We start from the raw sequence: 21,356 nt of genomic DNA, 5'->3' as shown, positions 1-21,356 counted from the left end.
AAGACAGCTCCCAGCCAGGACCTTCCCAGGTGAAATACCTCCCTCCCTGGGATGGAAGAAGACCCCTCCCACACACACTCTACTGAGCTCTTTCTCCCTACGTGCCTGGTGTGGGTTAAGTGCTCACCAGGCAACATCTTGTTGAACCCTTGTGACAGCTTCATGCAGTCAACCCTGTGATAAACTCCATCTCGTAGAGGAGTAACAGAGACATAGAAAGGTACTTGTCTAAGGGCACACAGGTAAGTGGCAGAGCTGACACCTGAGCCACTCCATGACTCCAAAGCTCAGCACTGCCCACACCAACTTTCTAGAGCACTCTTAGTGGTCCCCAACAGCACAAACAGCATGACGGACGCACCACTGAGTACAAAGGGCTGTGCCCCGAACACATGAATAACAAGTTATTAATTGCTCTAATTAATTAAGAGATCCAACCCAGGAGATTCAGGCTGCAGCAAAATCCTCATTTCTGCAAAAGTTATGTCCTGAGTAGGGGTGAGCCAAGGAGGAACAAAGAATGAAAAGGAAAATAAATTCCCTTAACACACGGGGGGAAAAAAAACTGCTCACTTTACAGCTGTTTTCCTCTTTTGCCAGTAAGAACATCCCCCTAAAAACTGTAAAATGGAGAAAGCATCAATCTCCAAAGAGTGAGCAATGCAGACAGTTCTCGCACAAGGGCCATCTCTTATCTTGCCCTCCCTCTATTCCCTTGACTTAGGCATTTTTCCTCACTCCAACTCCCTCCTTGCCCTACCTCACCAGATAAAGGGCTGGCAGAATGACCAGGAGGTGCTCTGCTGGGTCGTCAGGCTGAACTAACCACCTCTCAGCCCAGAGCTGAGCAACGTGCTGTATCCCTAGTCACCATCACCCACCCTTTCTAAACCCTTGCTGAAATGCCTCCAGATTCCAGCCCTCCAGGAGCTCGTATTATTCTCTACCTACAAACTCGCCAAATAATTGAGAGCAAAATTTTCTCAGTTTCACCTCTGGCACCCTAGGAATACCAAGACCTGGATTAAAATCTTGTCATTTGTTCTGTGAATTCCATGAAGGTGGACGGAAATCTCTCAGCACGTTTCTGGTGGAACCCGAGTTCCTTCCTTAACCAGGCAGGTCAGCAAGCAGTTTCCAATCACCTTAGGGGCACTGATAGAGCTGTGGACGTACAGTGAGCCCACTCTTCTGGGCTCCAGGTATTGCCTCGGGTTTCCCCAACATTTCACAAACATAAATCCATCTCCGTCCCATCTGTCAAACATCCTTCACCCCCAACGTCTACACCAGAAGTCAGTGGCCTATCAAAACAGTTCTGTAAGTGGTTGGCTAAGGTATAGAGCATTAAAATAACCAGCCAGGAGGAGCTCCAGAAGATCCAAAATGCAATGAATAAGAGAACCTCAGATGCCTAATCCTGCATCTTGCCTAAACAGGTAGACTGCCCCGGACTTCAACCTAGACAATCACAAACATTACCGCCTACATTCAGAACTATTTTCCAGTGATGAACTGGATCATGTCAGACCCCTAATGAACTTCTACAGGGACGGCACCAGGTCCAAGAAGCTGAAGGAGACCCAGAGCCAGCAAATGAGACACAGGGGCTTACGAGTGGGAAACCTGTACACAGGGATGGCCCAGTGGCAGTGGACTGGGCAGGAAAACTGCAACTGCTTGAAGCCTGTGGTTTATAAACAGAGTTTCCACCTAGCATCCTCTAACAGCCTCCACGGGGCAACCTTCATTTAACCCAAAACAAAGGGCCTCGCTCATCTGTATGCCCAGTGTTCCACAGGACAGGATAGGGGCTCAGATATTCCTCATAAACAAGGAATGAATCTCCAGGTTGGCCACTCCTGGATTCCTTAGCTCAAAACTCCAAACACACATTCAGGTGTGTCTGCCCCACAGGGTCACTGTCAGGGTATGCTTCAGTTATTGCCGTCAGGTATGTCTGCCATCCACAGTGGTGAAAGGAGAGTTAATAATAAAAACTTTTGCTAAAGAGAGCCAGAAGAGGGGAGATTGCTTACAAACAACTGATCATTCTATTCCTCATCAGCTCTCTCCTGTACCTCAGCATCCCTGCACAATCTTTCTCCACTCCTCGGAGATGAAATGGCACCTCCACCTTTAGGGCACAAGGATTTAAGGGCTTAACTTACAAATACAGCTGGGGTCTGTTCAGCTGCAAGAGCAAGGCAGCATGTCTGGACGAAAAAGCAGACATTCTTGTCTCCCCTAATCCCATGTTCACCCTGCACCAGGGAGAAAAAGCCAGACTTGCACCCAGAAATGATGTCAACTCCCAAGCATGCTGCCAAACCACAGCATGTTACCAGTCAGAGACTCAGCATGCAGATCCCAGCAGAAAAGGGCAAAATGACTTGGTAGCCCACAGCTGAGTCACCCAGCAGGCGAACAGCTGAAGGAGAGTAGGAGGGAGCCAGGGGCCAGGGATGCCTTGAACCTGTGAGGCATGGTCCCCCATGTGGCAGACCCTCCACAACCCCGGCTCTCAGCCATTCTCCCCCGAGCCCACCAGTCTCAGCCTCATCTCCCTCATCTAGCAACGTCTCGGTGCTGAGCCAGACACAGGAAGTGCCAGGGCAGACAAAATCAGATCCTAAATGCTCACCATCCCCTGGCTGTCTCTCTGACCTCACGTCCCATTCACCAGCTTGCCCTCCTCCTTTGGTTGCCCAGACATGCCAAGTTCATTCTGGCCCCAGGATCTCTGCACAGGATCTTCTCCAAGCCCAGACAGCCTTCTGCCACACTGGATCATTCTGGTCAACAGGCCTCGCCCACAGGTCCCCTCCTCGGCCCTTCCTGATGAGGACTCACCTCTCATGGAGCCCCACTTCACACTCTGATATTGGCGTGACCGTCCCCCAGCCTGCCCTCCTTCCAGAATATACATCCCTGGGCCCATGTTAGCCTGGCTCCCCACTGCCTCCCTGCTGTGGAAGGGGCCAAGCCTGTGCTGGCCTCAAGACACTCACAGTCCACTGGGACGCAGGGGATCAAATTAAAAATTACACAGAGGCTCCAGGCAAATCAGGGAAATCTCAGGTGTCCAAAGTGACACACAAAGGGGGAGGGCTGCTGGAAGTGCAGACCCTCACCTTCACAGGCATGTACGCCAACATCCGGGTGCTGATGGAGATGAGCTCAGGCCTGTCCACGGCTCCAGCTCCTCCATGTGCAGCAGGCACCATTTCCTTCAGCTTGCATGCAGGTCCAAGGACACAGACAGTGGGCCCCCTCCGGCCCCCTTCCATTGGAAGGGCTAACAGAGGCCCACCAGGATTTCCAACCCTTTCTTACAGAGTTTTACTTGGTCCTGAACAATCCAGATACTCCAAGTAAAAACAGAGTAACCCCCATTGTCATTCCTCTGGAGAAACTAAATGCTCAGTGCTGACCATCTCCTTACTCTCCGGACACCGTTTAACAGCAAGGACAGCTTTCTGAAGGAAAGATCAATGCCTTAAAATGAGGATTCTAAATCTTCAAACATTTTAACATAATGCAAGCATCAGGCGGCTGCAGGTGACCTTTCAAAGTTGTTTCTCAGATCATTTCCTCTGTTCTATCACTCTGGCTTCTTGTCCCATCATTGGGCCCCCCAGCTCCATCATCCCAGCCCCCTGCTCCATCATCCCAACTGTCTGCTCCAACATCCCAGCTCCCTGCTCCATCATCTTGGCTCCCTGCTCCATCATCCCGCTCCCTGCTCCATCATCCCACTCCCTGCTCCATCATCCCAGCTGCCTGCTCCCTCATCCCAGTTCCCCTGCTCCATCATCCTTGCTCCCCGCTCCATCATCCTGGCTGCCTGCTCCATCATCCGGGCTCCCCACTCCATCATCCTGGCCCCCCCACTCCATCATCCTGGCTCCCTGCTCCATCATCCCGTTCCCCACTCTGTCATCCCAGCTGCCAGCTCCATCATCTAGGCTCCCTGCTCCATCATCCTGGCTCCCTGCTCCATCATCCCGGGTTCCCTGCTCCATCATCCCGGCTTCCATGCTCCATCATCCCAGCTTCCCTCCTCCATCATCCCAACTGCCGTGCTCTATCATTCCAGCTCCCTGCTCTTTCATCCCAGCTGCCCTGCTCCATCATCCCAGCTGCTCTGCTCCATCATCCCAGCTCCCTGCTCCATCATCCCAGCTCCCTGTCCATCATCCTGGCTGCTTGTTCCATCATCCTGGCTCCATGCTCCATTATCCAGTTGTCCTGCTCCATCCTCAGCTGTCCTTATCCTGCTCTATCATCCTGGATCCCCTATTCTCTCTGCAAGTTCCCCTGATGTATCAGCCTGGATCCCCTGCTCTGTCATCCCAGCTGTCTAACTAGCGCTCCAGTGCGTATGTTCCATGCATATGACTTCCTATGAGCAGGGGCAATGCCTAGGTTTCTAGGCTTTGTCCACAATTTATATGTGTGCCTCCCTCTCCTGGCAGCCACTACACTCCCTTCCTGAAATAAATAAATGATACAGAAGTGATAAAAGGTACTCTCCTCTGGCTCAGCACTGAGGAAGTAGGGATAAGGAGAGTCTGCTGCAGGAGGAATGGCACATTGGAGATCTCTCCAAGGTGGGCCAACTCCGGAGGCCCTAGGAAGAGATGACCAGCCTGAATGGCTGTGGAACTGCAAAGGCAAGGCAGGGCTTAAAGCCAGACACCCATGAAATCACCAACCCATCAGCTCACTCAATCATGTCCATTAATCCATTAAGCCTGCTTTGTTCTACGGTGCCCCTGGGAACTTACACAGCACTTTGACCGATTAGAGAACCTTAAAAATGTAACCCAAATGTGACACCTGCTTCATTCAGCACCACAGCTTCACCTTACACAAAGAAACAGAGACCTTCCCAGACCGAAGGCAACTCCACATTGCCCAAAGGAGGGACACGGACCAGAGAAGAAGGATGGAAAAGCCTGCCTCACCAGGCGCCTCTGCACCCCAACTGACACTCCTAGTCCAAAAATTCACACCTGATGTCACCACTGACCTGCAGGTCTGCTCCAAGAAAGACCCGTCCTGGGTCAGAGAAGTCAAGCCAGACCAGCCCCAGAAGTACCTGCAGGAAGGGAGAGCAAGCACAAATAAACGTCCTCACTAAGCTCGTCAGCATCATCTTCATCAACTCACTAACTCCCTTTTCCAGACAAGGAAACGCAAGCCAATGTCCCACAGCTACTCCGTAGTAACAGCAGGATCTGAACCAGGTCTAACATGACAGGCCAGGCTCCCAACCACTGTGCCATCCTTCCTCGTCATGGTTAGCATGACCAAACATGCGGGTTTTCACACAGGTTATTCCTCCTTAAAATCATCACAGAGTGTATCTATTGATCTGCAATCCAGTTGTGAGTTGTCTTAATTAGAGCCATCAGCAAAGCCACGTGAACACTTTGCTAATTGACAGAACTAGTCCTCAGCCCTCACAGGGGGGCTTTGTTGCATTGCCACAATTATTAATTTGTCTTCCACTTGTCACTCATCTGCAGTTTCAAAAGCAAGCCAGAAACTGAACTAATGAAAGAACATTTACTAATTAAAACCTTGCAGAAAAGTTTTCAAATAACACGCTATATTCAGATAGTAACAGCTCAAGATGTTGAAAAATCCAATTGCCAATAAGAGTATTAAAAAATTAAACAGCATGCACTTAAAACCATATCTCGGTATAATTTTTCAAAGACAAGCTGAAAAAGATTAAGGGTGGAAATGGGAAATAATCTCCTGGCCACTGAACACTGGATGGGGAAAGGGTTCTGGCCTGAAGCTACCTGCAGAACCCCAGGGGCCACTCGGTCCTCACACCAGCTGGGGGGGGACCCTGACCAGCTTCCTCATGCTGTCTGGGGCTCAGATTCCCCACCCGAGGAAGAAGCAAACGGCTGCAGGAGCCCCTTCATCCTCACACTCCTTCCAAAACAACCCACCTACCTAGGAATGACAGTTTCAGGCATGGTCTGCGGAGGCTGGAGGCGCTTTCGAGGAAAGTAGGTTGGTTCACTTCAAACCTGGCAGAGGAGGCTGGCTCTGGCTGGGGAACAGGAGCCTCTGGGCTCGTGAATGCCTGTGACGTGTCACATGTGATGTGAGAGCACACTGGTGCAGCTTCCCCAAGAACCCGTGTCAACACCTCCCCGCCTTCAAAGTGACAGTTAACATTAGCAACAGCAGTTAACACTTTTAAGCACTTACTATGTATGTACCAGGCACCATTCTGAGCATTTTACATAAACTAATTTGTTCATCATTGAACAACCTGATGATAGGTGAATGGGGAAACTGAGGCACTGAAGGGTTAAGTGACTTGCCTGAGGCCACAGAGCTAACTGGATAAGCCAGAATGCACACCCAGAGTCTGCTCCGGAGACCAGGCCAGTGGCCCCTGTGCAATGCATCACAGCAGCCCCAGAAAGACACCCAGAGCTAGCTGTCCACCAAGAGCTCCCATGCACAAGCCTCCTGGGCTTCTGCTGTCAAACGAGGCTAGGGCCAGAAACAGGCAAAACTGTTTCCAAAGCCCCCAGTATGGATTTACAGAGTCACCCTGGCAACCTGCTGATGCTAGAACTTCCCGCTGGCACCAGGACCTAAATGGCAAGTGGTCAGAGCACCACTGCTTGGAACATCACACTGCTTCATGCACGGGGCCTGATGTCAAGGCCTGCTCCCTGGGTCAACAGGACTCGAATTTCTGCAGAAAGCTCCGACTCTGAACACACATCAGTCCTCCACCAAGGCCTCCCCTTCTCCACAGTAACCTAAAATAAAAACTTACATAGCTGATGAGAGCTTCGCTTCCAAACAACTATGGCACATTTGATAATGATGTCGGCGCTTTGCAACACTGGAATAAAAAAATTAGATCACCAAAAATACCCTTCCGGGGCCAGTACAAGGAAAATGACTCCACACACTCTCCACTGCCAGTTAGGGAGAAAAATCCTCTAAACTAAAACCTATGTCTTAAGTACAAACACTACTGCAATTATGACATATGCCAAGTCACATTTATTACCAGGAAGAGGGGAAATTTTACCTCTATTCCTTTCCTTTCTAAAACAAAGGACGCCAAATTCACATCTTCCTAGGCAAATGCTTAGTGACCCAGATTACTTCTTGACCCATAAGAATGTGTGAGCTCCTAAGTTACTGAAGTGCAGATGGAGGCCGAGCCTCAGCAACCCTCTGCGTAGGGACATTCCTCATGAGCCCGTCTGCCTCCATGAGCCCAATTAGGAGGCCTGGACAGCCACAATTATGTTCCTTTCATGACGGCCAGCCTCAGGCCTGGAGCTTAGACCATCCAAGAACCCAGACTTGAATTACATTCTCCTCCCGGCTCTCTGCTTCTCGATCATCCACATCAGCAGTTTCAATAAAGGGTTAGTAGATCACCAGCCCCAGTAATCAGCACCTTCCAAGCCTGAAGCTGCAGCTCTGCATCAGCAAGAGGGAAACCTGCTATTTGTAACTTGATGTTTCAGGAACTATAGCTTTACTAAGACCAGGACAGCCAGGGCTGACTTTCTCCAGAGCCGTACTTTAGGCAGGTGGAGGAACACTGAAATTCTAGTCCCAACTTTGCTACTGCATGACCCGTGGGGCAGGCTAATAACCTGTGGGTCCATCAGAAACTGTGTGTGAATGTGGGAAGAAAAGCTCTTCTTTCTCCCCAGCTGTTCATTCTCCCAGGCATGCTGAAAAGCAAGACAAATGAGCAATGGCTCTAAAGCATTTCAGACATCTCAGAGACAAAGCTGACATAAATTTGAAGTACCAGGAATTATACCTTACAGAAGATACGCAGTATCATAATTTGCCAAAATCTCTTATTGACAAATACCACGTAAAATAGCCTTTAGCATCAATATCTCGTTGGGAGAACCAAAAGGAGTAACACATATTTATTAACGGTCTCCCACTCAGCTTCCCAAGTCATCCACAGCTCCTGATGGATAGCTTATAACCACAAGCAAAGCTGCCTAGCATGAGTGAAAAATCTGGCAGAAAGACTGAACATAAAGAGGTGCCTGGCAAATGAGAAGGGTGTAGTCAAGATAATAAAACATCTGGCTGGATGCAGTGGCTCATGCCTGTTGTCCCAGCTACTTGGGAGGCTGAAGTGGAGAATCGCCTGAGCCCAGGAGTTTGAGGCTGCAGTGAGCTATGATCATGATCATGCCACTATACTCCAGCCTGGGCGACAGGGCGAGACCCTGACTCTAAAAATAAATAAATAAAATAAAATAAAACATCTACAGTGAACTCTGGTGGGTAACAGGGTCTTTGGTCCACCGGGCAGTCTGCTTAGGCAGAAATGACCTCACAGACCCCCTGAGCTCATCCTCTACCACCAGAAACTGCACCAGGATTAGCAATTTCCAAAGAATGTAGATACTCCTCACAGAAGAAACAGCAACCAATGTAAGAACGCTTCCCTGGTGATACAGGTACTAAGTCAGGATCTAACGTGATCTCTGATGCTCCCTATGAAAAGAATCACTGTGGAATATCCCAAACTACAGAAGAGCTGTGAGGCAGAAGCACCTCTGGACTAATATGATCACAAACCCTTTGAGTTGCTTTTTACAAAAATACTAGTTTTCAGCTGCTTCTTTAATTTATGCTGCATACATGAGTAAATATCTTTTTAAATTTTTTAAATGAACTTTTCAAAAGTACACAAAAATAAAACAGTAGAACGAACTCCATGAACCCACTGGTCAACTTCGACAGCACATCTGGCTTCTTCCATGATTCCCCCCCAAATACGATACATTGTATCCACAGTTTGTATTGTTCTTCAAAAAATAAGGATTTTTGAATAATATAACCACTAATAAAGTAGGAATTGCCTTAATTGCAGATGTGCAACCCGCAGATATGAAGGCCCAACTGCAATGTGACACACGAGAAAAAGAAAGGCTGTAATTGGTCAATTCTAAGATGCCCTTTCCTCCGCCACCCCCAACTGGAATGCAGCTCACAATCAATGACGTCGGCAATGCTATGGGCTGGGCAAGGCCCATGATGCGTTATTACCAGCCCATGCTCAATCATCCACATCTGCAGGACATATACGTCAATGGCTTAGAAGAAAATCCAAGAAACGACAATGAAGCAAGCACTCTTAATCCCTAAAAACCAAATCATGGTGGGATAGGAATGGATGGTGAATTGAGGGGTTAGGCAAAATTCTCAGAAGAGTCAAAGGCTGGCTACCTCGACTTCATTGCCAAGCCGTCTTCAAAGTCCAGAACCAATGGCTCTTAGTATTTTTATGGATTTTTTTCCTTAGGAAATGCTACATCACCAGCGCTCTTGGTGGCACAGTGGATGACTCTGTTTGAAGAAAATAGGCACTAACATCTGAGTCAAAAAGTGACTCAGAGTGCTTGGACTCTGAAAAAGTTTTAGAACACTTTGCTCAATGTATTTCACTTGTATTTTCCTTTGTATTTATCTATGCCCGAGAGTGATATATGGAAAAATCAATGTCTCGGTCTGAAAGAGCTCTTTCAATAAGTAGAAAATAAGAACGCCAACTGATAAGAACCCGTTGTGTCACAGGTCAATGAACAGTGTTTTTTCTTTCCTAGTGGTCCACAAAATAATGGCATGTTTGACAAATAATGGCCTCTCGGAATTGATGAAAAAGTTGTATTCCAGACACAGGGGAAATTAGTGATGATCAGAAGTGAGACAGGAAGACAACTAAGTGAGCTCCCCGGCATAGGGGATGGGGCAGGACAAGGGCAGGAGGGGAAGGAGAGTGCGGCAGGGCAGGCCTTTCGAAGGTCACAGAGCAAAAGCTCAACATCTAGGTCAAGAGGAAAGCCCCAGAGGCAGCAAGGAGGAAACAATGAGACTGGGAGGCATCCCACACTGGGCCAACCCTCTCATCATCCAGGACAGCCATACAAATGCCCCTACCCAACAGTCATCTACACTTACCCAAATACTGATAACAGAGTACTTAATTCATGGGCATCTCCAAAACACAGGCCTTTAATTTGCACCGGCTCCTCAAGCTCTCACAGGGCAATTTAGCTAAGAAAGACCCTTCATTTGAAGTGCGTCATTTTTCTAGGGCAGCAGCCTCTCAGAAAGAAAAGAATTCACTCCCTGGGCTGGTCTCTGACGCAGAGAGGAAGAAACCTTGAAGGCCATTCTTGAATGCGAAGGCCTCTCAAATTACCTGTTCTTTTTCCTGCCATGTAAATGCTCCAGTTGTTTTATCCAGAAGTACACTGGACGCACAGTGCCTAACCATCCCAATGGTTTTATGGGATTGGTACCTACCAATCCGATAAAATATCTAATGACCCTTCATAAATGAGAATGGCCTCTATGAAAAGCACCTGCATGCCCTCACCTTGAGAACCAGGACCAGCCACAACTTCCCACAGTTCCGCCTCCCTGAGATTGGCCATGAAGTCGCATCTCCATTTTACTGTCCCCAAGTACAATACTATCGATCACAGAAGCTCAGTGTTACCCACATTGCCAAGAATAACCCCCCTCTCCAAAGCCTGGGTATCAGGCAGGCATCTGATCTCTGGTTTCCTGCAAATATGAATCAACAACCCCCACTCCCACCCGCAGCAACTCCCAAAGATCACATCACAGTGGAAATCCTGTGCTGGAAAAGGTGCACAGGGACCCAGGGGGATTTCTCGTTAAACAGCAATATGTGCAGAAAGCACTTTAAGAATGTGTAGTGTCCTTCAATGGTGCACCTAACAATGAATGACTTACCCGATGCTTGGTGCTTCACAGACGTCAGCTCAGGAATCAAGAAATGAGATTGTTCCACAAGCATATCCTACGAAGCTGATCAGCAAATTAAACTGCTGGAGCAGTCTAAATTAAACTGCCTCGAGCAGCTGCAGGTCTGTAGTAAGGGAAGCGATTATGAGAGTACACACAACCTTTTAACCAGGATGCATTCATGCCTCATCGAGGAGACCAGAACAAGAACAGGTGACCAAGATGTCTACAGCATGGAGGGAAACTCCACCACTACCCAACCAAAGGCAACATCCTTCGGGAAAGAAAACCGGCTCATTTGTTTAGCAAAAGAAACCAAGGAGTAGAGAGATCACCGAAAAAGAGGCTGGACGAAGATGAAACCAGGGGCTGCCTCTGAAGCAGAGGGAACCACAATGGCTCCCTCTTAGTCTCAGCTCCAATCCTGCCTTCCCCATGAGCCTACGTGATCACCACTTTAATACTGCAACTATCCTTCCGCCCTGATCCCTAATCCCCATACACTGCTCTATTTTTTCCACAGCACATAGCACCTTTCTGCACACTACATAACTGACTTCATGTCTACTGTCTGGCTCCCCGCAGCCCCCCACTAGAATGAAAGCTCCAAGACCACAAGGATTTCGTGTCTGCTACAACAACTGGTGTACTCCCAAACACTCAAGCAGTGCCTGGCACATAGGAGGGTCTCAAGAGATACTCACTGAAAGAATAAATGAAAAGAACCAGAGCCAGTTTTCATCTCTGCTCCTTCCGGAGGGGCAGCTGAGGATTGTAGCCTTCAGGACAGGCAGAGGCCTGGAGGGTAGGAACACAAATTCCATGGAGCAAAAGGTAAAAATGAAGAAAAGAGCAGCCGGGCACGGTGGCTCACGCCTGTAAGCCTGTCAGCACTTTGGAAGGCCGAGGTGGGTGGATCACCTGAGGTCAGGAGTTTGAGACCAGCCTGGCCAACATGGTGAAACCCTGTCTCTATTAAAAATACAAAAATTAGCTGGGCATGGTGGTAGGTGCCTGTAATCCTAGCCACTCAGGAGGCTGAGGCACAAGAATCGCTTGAACCCGTGAGGCGGAGGTTGCAGTGAGCCGAGATTGTGCCACTGCACTCCAGCCTGGGCGACAGAGTGAGACTTTGTCTCAAAAAAAAAAAGCAAAACAGACCAGCACTACTATCAAAGCATTACCGAGTGTGCATCTGCTCCAAGATGCCTTCCAGGAACTTTCCAAATGAGGCCGCAGTATGAGGGCACTGCCAATGCAAGGAAGGGGCATGGGAGGCCCAGGGAGCAGGAGCAAGCCAGGTTCACTGCTGGCTGGCAGAAACCCTCGGCCAGGAGTTGCAGAAAAACCCCACTGCCTCCAGAGGCCCTGAGGAGATCTCTTCCACCAGACAACCCTGGGTCTGCCACCTGTGAGCTCTGTGACCTTGGGAAAGTCACTTAACCTTTCTGTGCTTCAGTTTCATCAGTACACTAGAAGAAATAAAAGGGCTGAGACGAACTGCAGCCCTTTTATTTCTATGCACAGTGAGTGCCACGAAAGTGCTTATTAAATTTTGAAAATTAAAACGTATTAATATATTAGCCCTCCCCACAGTGGTTCACCCCAGACCACACAGAAAGGCAGTCTCATTCCAAGAAGGTCTAACCATAAAGGCTCAGACAGAAGGAATGAAATAAAAATTAACGGACTAAGGCAGTGGTTCTCTACCAAGGGCAATTCTGCCCACCTCCCACCCTCACCAGGACACTTGGCAATGTCTGCACATTTTTGGTTGTTACAACTTGGCAGATCAGGGGTGGGAGAACTACTGGCATCTAGTGGGGAGAGGCTGGGGAAGCTGCTACACATCATACAATGCAGAGGACAGCCTTGCACAACAAAGAATGATCCAGCGCAGTGCAGTGGCTCACACCTGGAATGCCAATGCTTTGGGAGGCCAAGGCAGGAGGACCGCTTGAGCCCAGCCTGGGCAACATAGTGAAACCCTGTCCCTACAAAAAATTTAAAAATTAGCCTGGTGTGGTGACACATGCCTATAGTCTTAGCTACTCGGTAGGGTGAGGTGAAAGGATCACCTGAGCCCAGGAGTTTGAGGCTACAGTTAGCTCTGGTTGTACCACTGAGCTCTAACCTGGGTGGCAGAGCACAACTGTCTTAAAAAAAAAAAAGCCAGCCAAAAATGTCAATGGTGCCAGAGTTAAGAAACTGAACCAGAGCAACCACGGTCCCGAAAGTACCCTTGTCCCTGCCCAAATGCATGTCCTGACCTGAACTCTGGAAATTAAGTAACTCTACCCTCAACCCTCCTGGCCATTCCTCTTCCCTAAGAGTTAGGGACAGAAAACTGCCAGCCATGGGCAGGAGGAGGTGGTCAGCAGACTGGCCTAGGAGAGACTCTCTGTTCCACGGGGAGCTCCTGGAAGGCTGCGGCAGAAGGGACAGTTGACCAGGGCAAGCAGCCAGCAAGGGCAGGCTGAGCCATTAGGGATCGGCCCATTTCCCAGCCCCCAGGCAGCCAGCCCTTAACTGCTTCTTTGTGACAGCCCGCCTCAGTGAGACAAGGGGCTCATATAACTCCCATAGCCTGGGAAAGCTTTTTAAATGTAAGCCTATGAGTGAGACTCTATGTGACAGTTTTTGTTTATCTCCAAATCCGGCCCTGATGAATCACTGTCATCTACATTTCAGCATGCTAAGAAACCTAATCCATATAAAACACCCCATGCTTCTGGGGCCCATACTAGTAGATATGACTAAGTGCAAAAATGCCAGTGTTTCACCCTGTGTTGCAGGAGGCAAGAGCCAGGCAGGAGCACAGTGCCACCTGCTTGGAGCAGGGAACCCTAGAAAGGTGGGGGCCCATCAGGGAAGATGGATTAGTGTCTTGAGCCCCTTTTATTTCCATGGTTTACAATAGAGAAAGGTGGGAGAGGCTTTCTGGACTGGGCAGGTAATCTGAAGACAGCTTTCCTGCCAACTCCATACTGGGTTCATCATGAAGATCAAGCACAGGGCCAAGGTAAAGGAATCTTCACACTGTTAAGAGAACAAGGTCAAGTTCCACTCTAAGGAGAGGAGTGATCACTGGTGAGCACACATCAATGAATTCAATGTAATTCTCCAGAGAGGAGAGTTCCCCGCCAGGCCCAGCCTATCCCAGACCCATTCAGGAGGGTTTGCATATGGAAGTACCAAGACATCCCTCCTCCTTAAAAACACCTCACCCATAAGGCAGTCTAGAGGCAAGGCCACAAGATTACAATGGTGGAACCAGGACTCTCAACAGTAACAGTGAATCAAGACTTACTCAGAGGGAAAAGGGATTGTTCCCATCATGGAAGTGGGGCTAGGCCTCCTTCTATCCAAGTGGCACATTTGCAGGGGTGACAATCAGCATGTTCACTATGGCACAGGCATAGAAGTGGGTCCAAGAGGCCCCTCAAGTGTCAGGATTCAACCCTTTGATTGCTGAACATGGGAAAGAGATCCCAAGGAAAGACCAGGGCAGCTAGGAAGTGGAGGGCCCTCGGGGGGTCTCAAGGCAGAGCATATTTAACAACCAGCATGGAAGTGCCCCACTGTTACATGTGAGTGGCATGGCTAAGCCAGTGTGTTTCCATCTGGATATCCACTGACTTGTATGGCTCAGCATCACCCATGCAGAGCTTCCAGAAGAGGCTTCACAAGGACAAAAGCACAAAAACCAACAGGGAGCGTAGACTTGGCCAGGTTTGTGTGTTTTCTCATCACGTGAATTCTGCTGGGCACTCCAGGAGACTTCACAGGCTTTTCCCAGGAATACCTAGCTTCCCTTCCTGGGATCTCAGCCAGAGCCTCACAGTCGACTCCTGCTTACACCTGTGTCTCTGTCCCAGGCAGCCTCACCGCACCCCCCCCACCCCCGCCCCACCACACCTCCTTTCACTAAGCCCACTGCCTCTGGACTTGCTAGAAGTTAGGCAGGACAGTGGCCTTGCCTGCTTTGACACTAAAATCAGTATCTTCCCAAACTGACTTCCCTCTCCCCAAAGCCCTGAGAAACATGAGCAGTAGCAAGAAGAAATTATGTCTTCCCCAACCCAATCTCCCCCACCCCCCTCTCCCATCATTTTTCTGACCACCTCTTCCTCTGTTCCAAACAGGAGACCAACCACTCACCCATCATTCATCCAAACAGGAGCTAGGGTGGGGAAACTGACAGCAGGCCTGAAGACTCATAAAACCTTCACCAGCCTCCCAGGTGTCCCCCACCCCAAGGTCCAACAGAGCTTGGGCAAGCTGACCCCACTCAGTGCTGGGTAAAGCAGCTGCTTTTTCATTTTTGCTCAAGGGTCTAAGGAAGAGCTCGTTACTTTTGCACTGTTCAGCAGTCACACAATCTGTTTCCATTATGTTTGCAGACCCAGAGGCAGCCACAACTTCACTCCAGAATTGGGAAACTTTGTTTTCTTTAAAGAGAGAAGTTTATGTTACAGTGCCACTGTCAGATTATCTGGCTATACAGTGGTTTTCCCTGCTACTGTCCTCCCTATGTCAACTTCAAACTCTCATTTGAAGTGGACTTTCTTTAAACTCCAAACTGATGATAGGTGGCAAGGAGTGGTATGGGTGTTCCCCTCCGCATCCACCAAGATGCTCACAGATTTTTGGCACCCATTAAACCACGTGAGGGCCCCATGCTCGACCTCAAGTCATGCATGCTTCCAGGGATCACAGCGACCTGCCCTTCTAACAAGAGGGGCAGGCTACAGAGGGAGAGCAGTGGAGCTCAGAACCTGGGATCCCACCACAGGAACCCCTCGCTCAGGGACACGTCTGTCCACTGGTGGACACTACAACTGCCTAACCGCCAAGGCAAGCTGCACCCTCCACCCACATTCCTGATGGCTGCCCACTACTGGGATCCCCATTCTGACACCACAATTGGGTACAAGAGAGCTGGCATGGTGTCTGGACAACTTCCCAAAAAGTCTGTCTCTAACAGCATTTAAGATTCATAGCCCAAACCCCAAACGAACCAGTCAGATCAATCTCAGAGGTGGGGTAAGGGATAAAAAAAAGAAAGACGACTATTTTCCAGAAATCAAGAATTGTATCAGGAATATCGTGAACTTAAGATTCCTGGTTCACTACACTTTCAAGGGGATATTTAGGCTTTTATTTTTTCATTTTCCTCTTTTAGAGATAGCAGTTATTCAGCACCCACTAACAGTATTTAACTCTCCGAACAAGGCCATGAGGTAAGAATGATTACTCCCACTGCAAAGATGAGGAAACTGAGGGTCAGAGAGGTTCAATGCATCAGTGAAGGTCACTAAGCACAAAGAGGTAAACAGCTAGGTCTCACTCAATGCCAATAAGTGGATTTGTGCCATTTCTCTTTAATGTCTACTACTAGCTCAAAAACATTACTGGTTCCCAAATGGTTCAGCTTGGCATTTGAAGCTCATTACAATTTAGTTCTGAATTTCTCCAACTTTACACCCTAACGTTCCCCTCCATGTGTACCATGGTCTAGCCCGGCAAGGTCCTTCACTGTTCCAAGAAATAACCTGCCCGCCTCCCCGCATGATTCCTAGAAGATCCCACCCAAAGTCCCCCACCCTTGGACTCTCGGGCAAGGGCCACAGGACTCGTGCCAGCTCAGGGAATAAGGGTGAAGCTACTGTGCAAAGTGGACAGGCTCCCAGGGCTCCGGATCATGTCCCTCAACTAACACTGTCCCTTACCTCCCAGCATGCAGGCACACAGGCAAGCGGTCTCAGGCTCCACACACTCTTACAGCAGAGAGAAAACCCTTCCCTTTCCACCCTGAACAGCCACACTTCACCCACAGGCAGCTTCATTTCCAGAGAAATCCCTTCCTCTCTTCTGCGGCTCCATCCACTGCCAACGTACCAAAGCCCAGGGGAGACTTAACATGATTAAAATTTTAAAGCATTTAAGAAGCTCAAAGGAAAGGCACACTTGAAGTGCAAATCATCAATTTAGGGGGAAAGAGCAAAATATGGGGGGAAAGGGTATGGACACAAATGTAAATGAAATGTAATTTTAAACAATATTTTGCATAAACTGCTTTAACATACATGTCCTGAGCGTGGGTGTTGAGTCCCGAGTTGTGCGGCAGTGCCTGAGATTGGTCTTCAGCACTCCCTCCTGCTTAGTTTACTAAACCTGCAATCTGAGGTGAGCTGGCTCTCTGGGTTTTGCCAAGTGGAGAATAACAGTTCTGTGATGAGTTACTTAACAGGCAGGGCACACAATGACAAGCCTGGGCTGGGCTGCTGAAGCAGCAGAAATCCTAGTTGGACTCCCCTCAGACGATCCCTAAAGCCCAATACTGCAGCCTAGTACCCTATGAAAAACGTCAGGATGTGCAGAAACTGGCTAAATATGGAATAAAAGCCCTGACTAGAACAGTATGAGGCAAGAGAAAAAATATAGGTCCACTTATCTCTAAAAAACTATAGCTAGCTTTTAAATTCTGCCTTTCTGTGCATGGCCCGCTATCTTTTTTTATGTCCATACTTTACAAGCCAAACAAACCACATTTTTTTTTTGGTATGAGAATGAAATAAATTTAGAGACACTTCTAGTGTCTAAATCCATGGAAACAATTGGGGAAGAAAGAAGACTACACGATTTTCCTATACATCAGGCATTCGTGACAGCAGGGCTCTATTTACCTCCTTCAGAAACCATCTTAAGGCTTCTCTTTAACCCAGGGTCCACCACACGAAGTTAATGAGTCTTCCACTGCAATTTCAAAAGCTATTGCATTTACACACCTCTTCCTCAACCGACAAATCACTAAAGCATCCTAAGGGCTAGGATTAAATTTTCTGGTTCGTTGACAGAAAGAATAGAATCCCAAATCACCAATCCATGTGTAATTGTTCATTTCCCCCACTTTTTCTACCTGGTCTCCGTACCTGTCTATATTGCCACCAGGAATTCTTTTAAAAAACAAAACAAAACAAAACAAAACAAACAAACTAAGAATCACACACTTCAGGAGTGTCTGAAGACGACTGCATGGAAGACCCCTCACACCATCCAGGAACTGAAGCCCACCAGAGTGAGGAATCAGCCTCCGGGAGGCGAACAAGCACGCTTGCTCTTTCTAATCACGTGTACTAATGAAAGTGGCAGACTAAGGAAAGAGAAACGCCAAGGGTGGCTTATGTGTTTGGTTTTCTTTGCATGAAAGGCAGAAAGCTTTGCCAGGTCTCACCAGCACACCAGGCTATGCAGAGTGGCCAAGGCACAGTTTACCGGGAAGCAAAGTTTTAAAAATCATTCCAGTTTTACACGATTATATCTCTGAATGGACTGCACGGCTTTTGCTGCCTGCATGCTCTTTGCTGTTCAAGAATAAACCAAGTCTTCGCGTACATATACTACCTATACCATTTTTTACAAAAACAATGCTAAGAGTACAATGTCAGCTCAGAAGCTAGGCCGATTCAGCACGTGGAAAGAGGGGTTTATTTCTGCCCTTCTAGATAAAACAAATCCATGTAATTTACCAGAAACCACATAAGGCACCCATTCCACCTAACATCTTCGGCTATGAATGAATGAATGAAGCAAAGAAAAAAACCTCTGAAGCAGCCAAACCCCGGCGTGGACATTTAGGGGTCTGACTTCAGAACTGAAGTCTGTTCATCTAGTTAGTTCCCTCTGGCTTGTTTCAGGATACCACTCTCTTGTTCCAACCCAACCACCCGTAGTCCATCTCCATTAACTCAGAATTTTCTGGGTTTGCGGTGACACTAAATGTCACAGTAACGAGGGTTACAGGAATTCGGAAAAGATAACGCTGCTTTCAAAGCCGAGGAGCCAGTAAAACACTACAAACGTCCCCTGCCGGCATGCTCCAGCACACAGCCCGACGCCCTGCTCTCCCGGCCGGCGCTCGGCCGCAGGACCGCGCTGTCCCGGCTCCTCTCGGCGTTCACCATCCTCCCGAATGCCCAGGGCCCGGCCGTCCGGAGCTGTGGCACGAGGACGCGGAACCGCAGAGCGGCTCACACGGTCCCCACAGCCGGATCACTCGGCCCCTGGAGCATGTTAAAAACACAGCCACAGAAGAGGGATTCTCCCTGAAGCGGGGAGTGGGGATGGAAAATGCAAGTGCAGGAGGCCACGTCCGGCTCGCGCGGGAGGGCCGGGGGCCGGGTTGGGCAGAGGGTAACGCCGGGGCCGCAAGGGGACGGCCGGGACTGGCCTCGCTCGGGGCGCACTGGCCCCTGGCTCGCACGGGCCCTGGGGCTTTACTTGGCACGGGAGCGGCCGCCCCTGCCCCCCAAAGGTAAAGGGCAAAGAAGGTGGCAGAAACACGGAACCCACGCCCCGCGGAGTGACAGGGGGAAAGGGACGAGGATTTGCAGCCGCTGGTATCAAAGGGCTGAAAAGAAACTTGGACTCCTCTCTCCTGCTGTACATGACGCGTTGGAAAGGCGGTCGCCTCTCTCTCCTCTCCTCCCCACCCCCTTTGTGTTTCCCAACACCCCCATCCCTAAACTTCCAACCGCAGGGGATGGGGCTCCGGGCGGCCGGACAAGACTCGAATTACGACGAGCAGAGAGAGGGGCGACGTCCACGAGAGGGGGCAGAGAAAGGCTGCGGGGTCCGCCCTTTCGGAGCCCGGCGTGCGCAGAGGGGCCGGGTGCACCCCTGCCCTGGGCACTCGGCGGGGAGGCCCGGGACGGGGGCGGGCGACATGAGCGGAGGTCCAGGCGGAGGAGCGCAGGGGCGGCGCGGAGCGGGCAGGGGACAGGGGCGCAGGGTGGGGGGTGGGCGCAGGGGCCCGGCCGCCGCAGGGCGCTCCACTCACCTTCCTGCCGGCGCCGCCGCCCGCGCCCCCGGCCAGCGCAGAGCCGCCCCCCGAGTACATGTAGTAGGCGATGCCCAGCACCCACAGGAAGGCGAAGCAGAGCAGCATCCGCGAGCGCCGCCGCATTCTCCCAACTCGGCCGCCGGCGGGGCCGCCGCTGCTCGCGAGTGCTGCCTGGGCCGGCCGCGGGCGCGGTGGGGGCCGGGGGAGGAGCGGAGGAAGGGGAAGGGCGCGGCGGCGGCTCCTCCTCCCGCGCGGTGCTACTGCTCGGCGGCGGCGCGCACTCGGCGCCCGAGCTCCGCCCCGGGCCGGCGGCGCCGCGCGGCACCAGAGCAGGAAGCAGCGGCCTCGGAGGCGGCGAGGGGGGTCAGGGAGCAAAGGGCGACCAATCGGCGGCGGCTGCGGGGGCCGGGGCGCGGGCCGCGGGAGGGGACTGCCGCGTCTCCATGGCTGCAGCACGCCGGGCTCCGCCGTGAGGGCCTGGGCGCCGCCCCGCCCCCGGCCGCCCGCCCTTCAGCGTGCTCCCCCCGCCGGCCGCCCCCTCCCCCGTGAGTGACAGGTGGCTGCCCCGGGACCCGACTGGAGCGCGCGCACACGTGGGCAAAGAGCCTTGCTCACGCACACGGGGCCTCTCGATTACGGGGGCGGTAGTGGCCTCGGCGCTTCCTGCCCAGACTGTCACCTCTTCAGCCTTGGTCTTTGGGGCCACCTCAGACCCTTAACGGGCTTGCTCTTATTGGCCAACTGACCTGAGTTTTTGGTGCAAACCGCCCGCTTGAACCCGACTTTGCTGCTGCTTGCTGCAGTTTTCTCACTAATCTTGCAGCAAAACATTCCTGACCCGCTGGTATCGATTTTATTTATCTATATAGGCAGATGTGGAGGTTTTGAGGTGGTAGGAACTGAGAAGGTAATTTTCAAAAGAACATTTTTCTGTGGGTGACAGAGCTATCAATGGTAGAGTTGTTCTTTTCAATAAACACAAAATGAGGAAGAAGGAAAGCAATAATATATTGTTTAAAATCTTTTCTTTCTCATTCGTTGCGTTCTTTAAAAAGCACATTAAGCATCTTTAACGATACAAGAAAACGATCTGTCTTGTAACATAATCTATGTAACCTTGGTGATGCCCTTGTAACACGCAAAGCTTCCAGTGTTCCTAAGAAAGACAGAAATTTTACTTAGAACTTGATATATTAAATGTTTTCAGGAGCTTCTCGGTCAGAGGATAATGGCAGCTGCCTGATATAAGTCCCTACCCATATCCTCAACGAAACAAACACAAACAAGCCTTCAGCATTACTTAGAGAGAATGCCATGAACTGAACATTAAATTACTTAAGTAGAAGAAAGAAAAGATATCATATTCCAACTGAGCTCCCTCCACTATTGCCAAGGACTTAAGTGAAGTACAGGGTTGTCACCTCTTTATAAATAGAAAGTCCAACACCAAGAACTAAAAACTGAACAGAGGTCAGGTGCCTTATTGATCAAGGGAAGAGATTTGAAAGAAAATGGGACAAGAGGTGAGAGGCTTGAAGGATCCTTGCTTCTGGGAAAAAGATAAATACGAAAAGAAGATAATGTCCTTCAGAGGCCTGACAATGAAGGGAAAGAAGGAAGTCAGAAGGGAAAATTACAAATCCTGCAGAAATGAAAGAGAAGACAGCCAGTCCCCTCCCCAAACACCAGCATTATC

The 21,356-nt window shown here is 49.9% G+C and overlaps 1 protein-coding gene across 1 annotated transcript in view; it reads right to left on the bottom strand.

Annotated features, from left to right (window-relative positions):
• Positions 1–20,002, bottom strand: part of GALNT2 (polypeptide N-acetylgalactosaminyltransferase 2) — a 215,067-nt gene extending 195,065 nt beyond the window's left edge. The window contains exon 1 of the mRNA XM_031016643.3: positions 19,658–20,002. Within this exon, the coding sequence (XP_030872503.3) occupies positions 19,658–19,783 (126 nt within the window). The 5' untranslated portion in view covers positions 19,784–20,002. The remainder of the gene's footprint in view (positions 1–19,657) is intronic.
• Between the last annotated feature and the right edge of the window lie 1,354 nt (positions 20,003–21,356).

The sequence above is a fragment of the Gorilla gorilla genome, chromosome 1, assembly GCF_029281585.2.
Source record: "Gorilla gorilla gorilla isolate KB3781 chromosome 1, NHGRI_mGorGor1-v2.1_pri, whole genome shotgun sequence".
NCBI lineage: Eukaryota > Metazoa > Chordata > Mammalia > Primates > Hominidae > Gorilla > Gorilla gorilla.
This window is presented reverse-complemented; position numbering and strand designations above follow the sequence as displayed.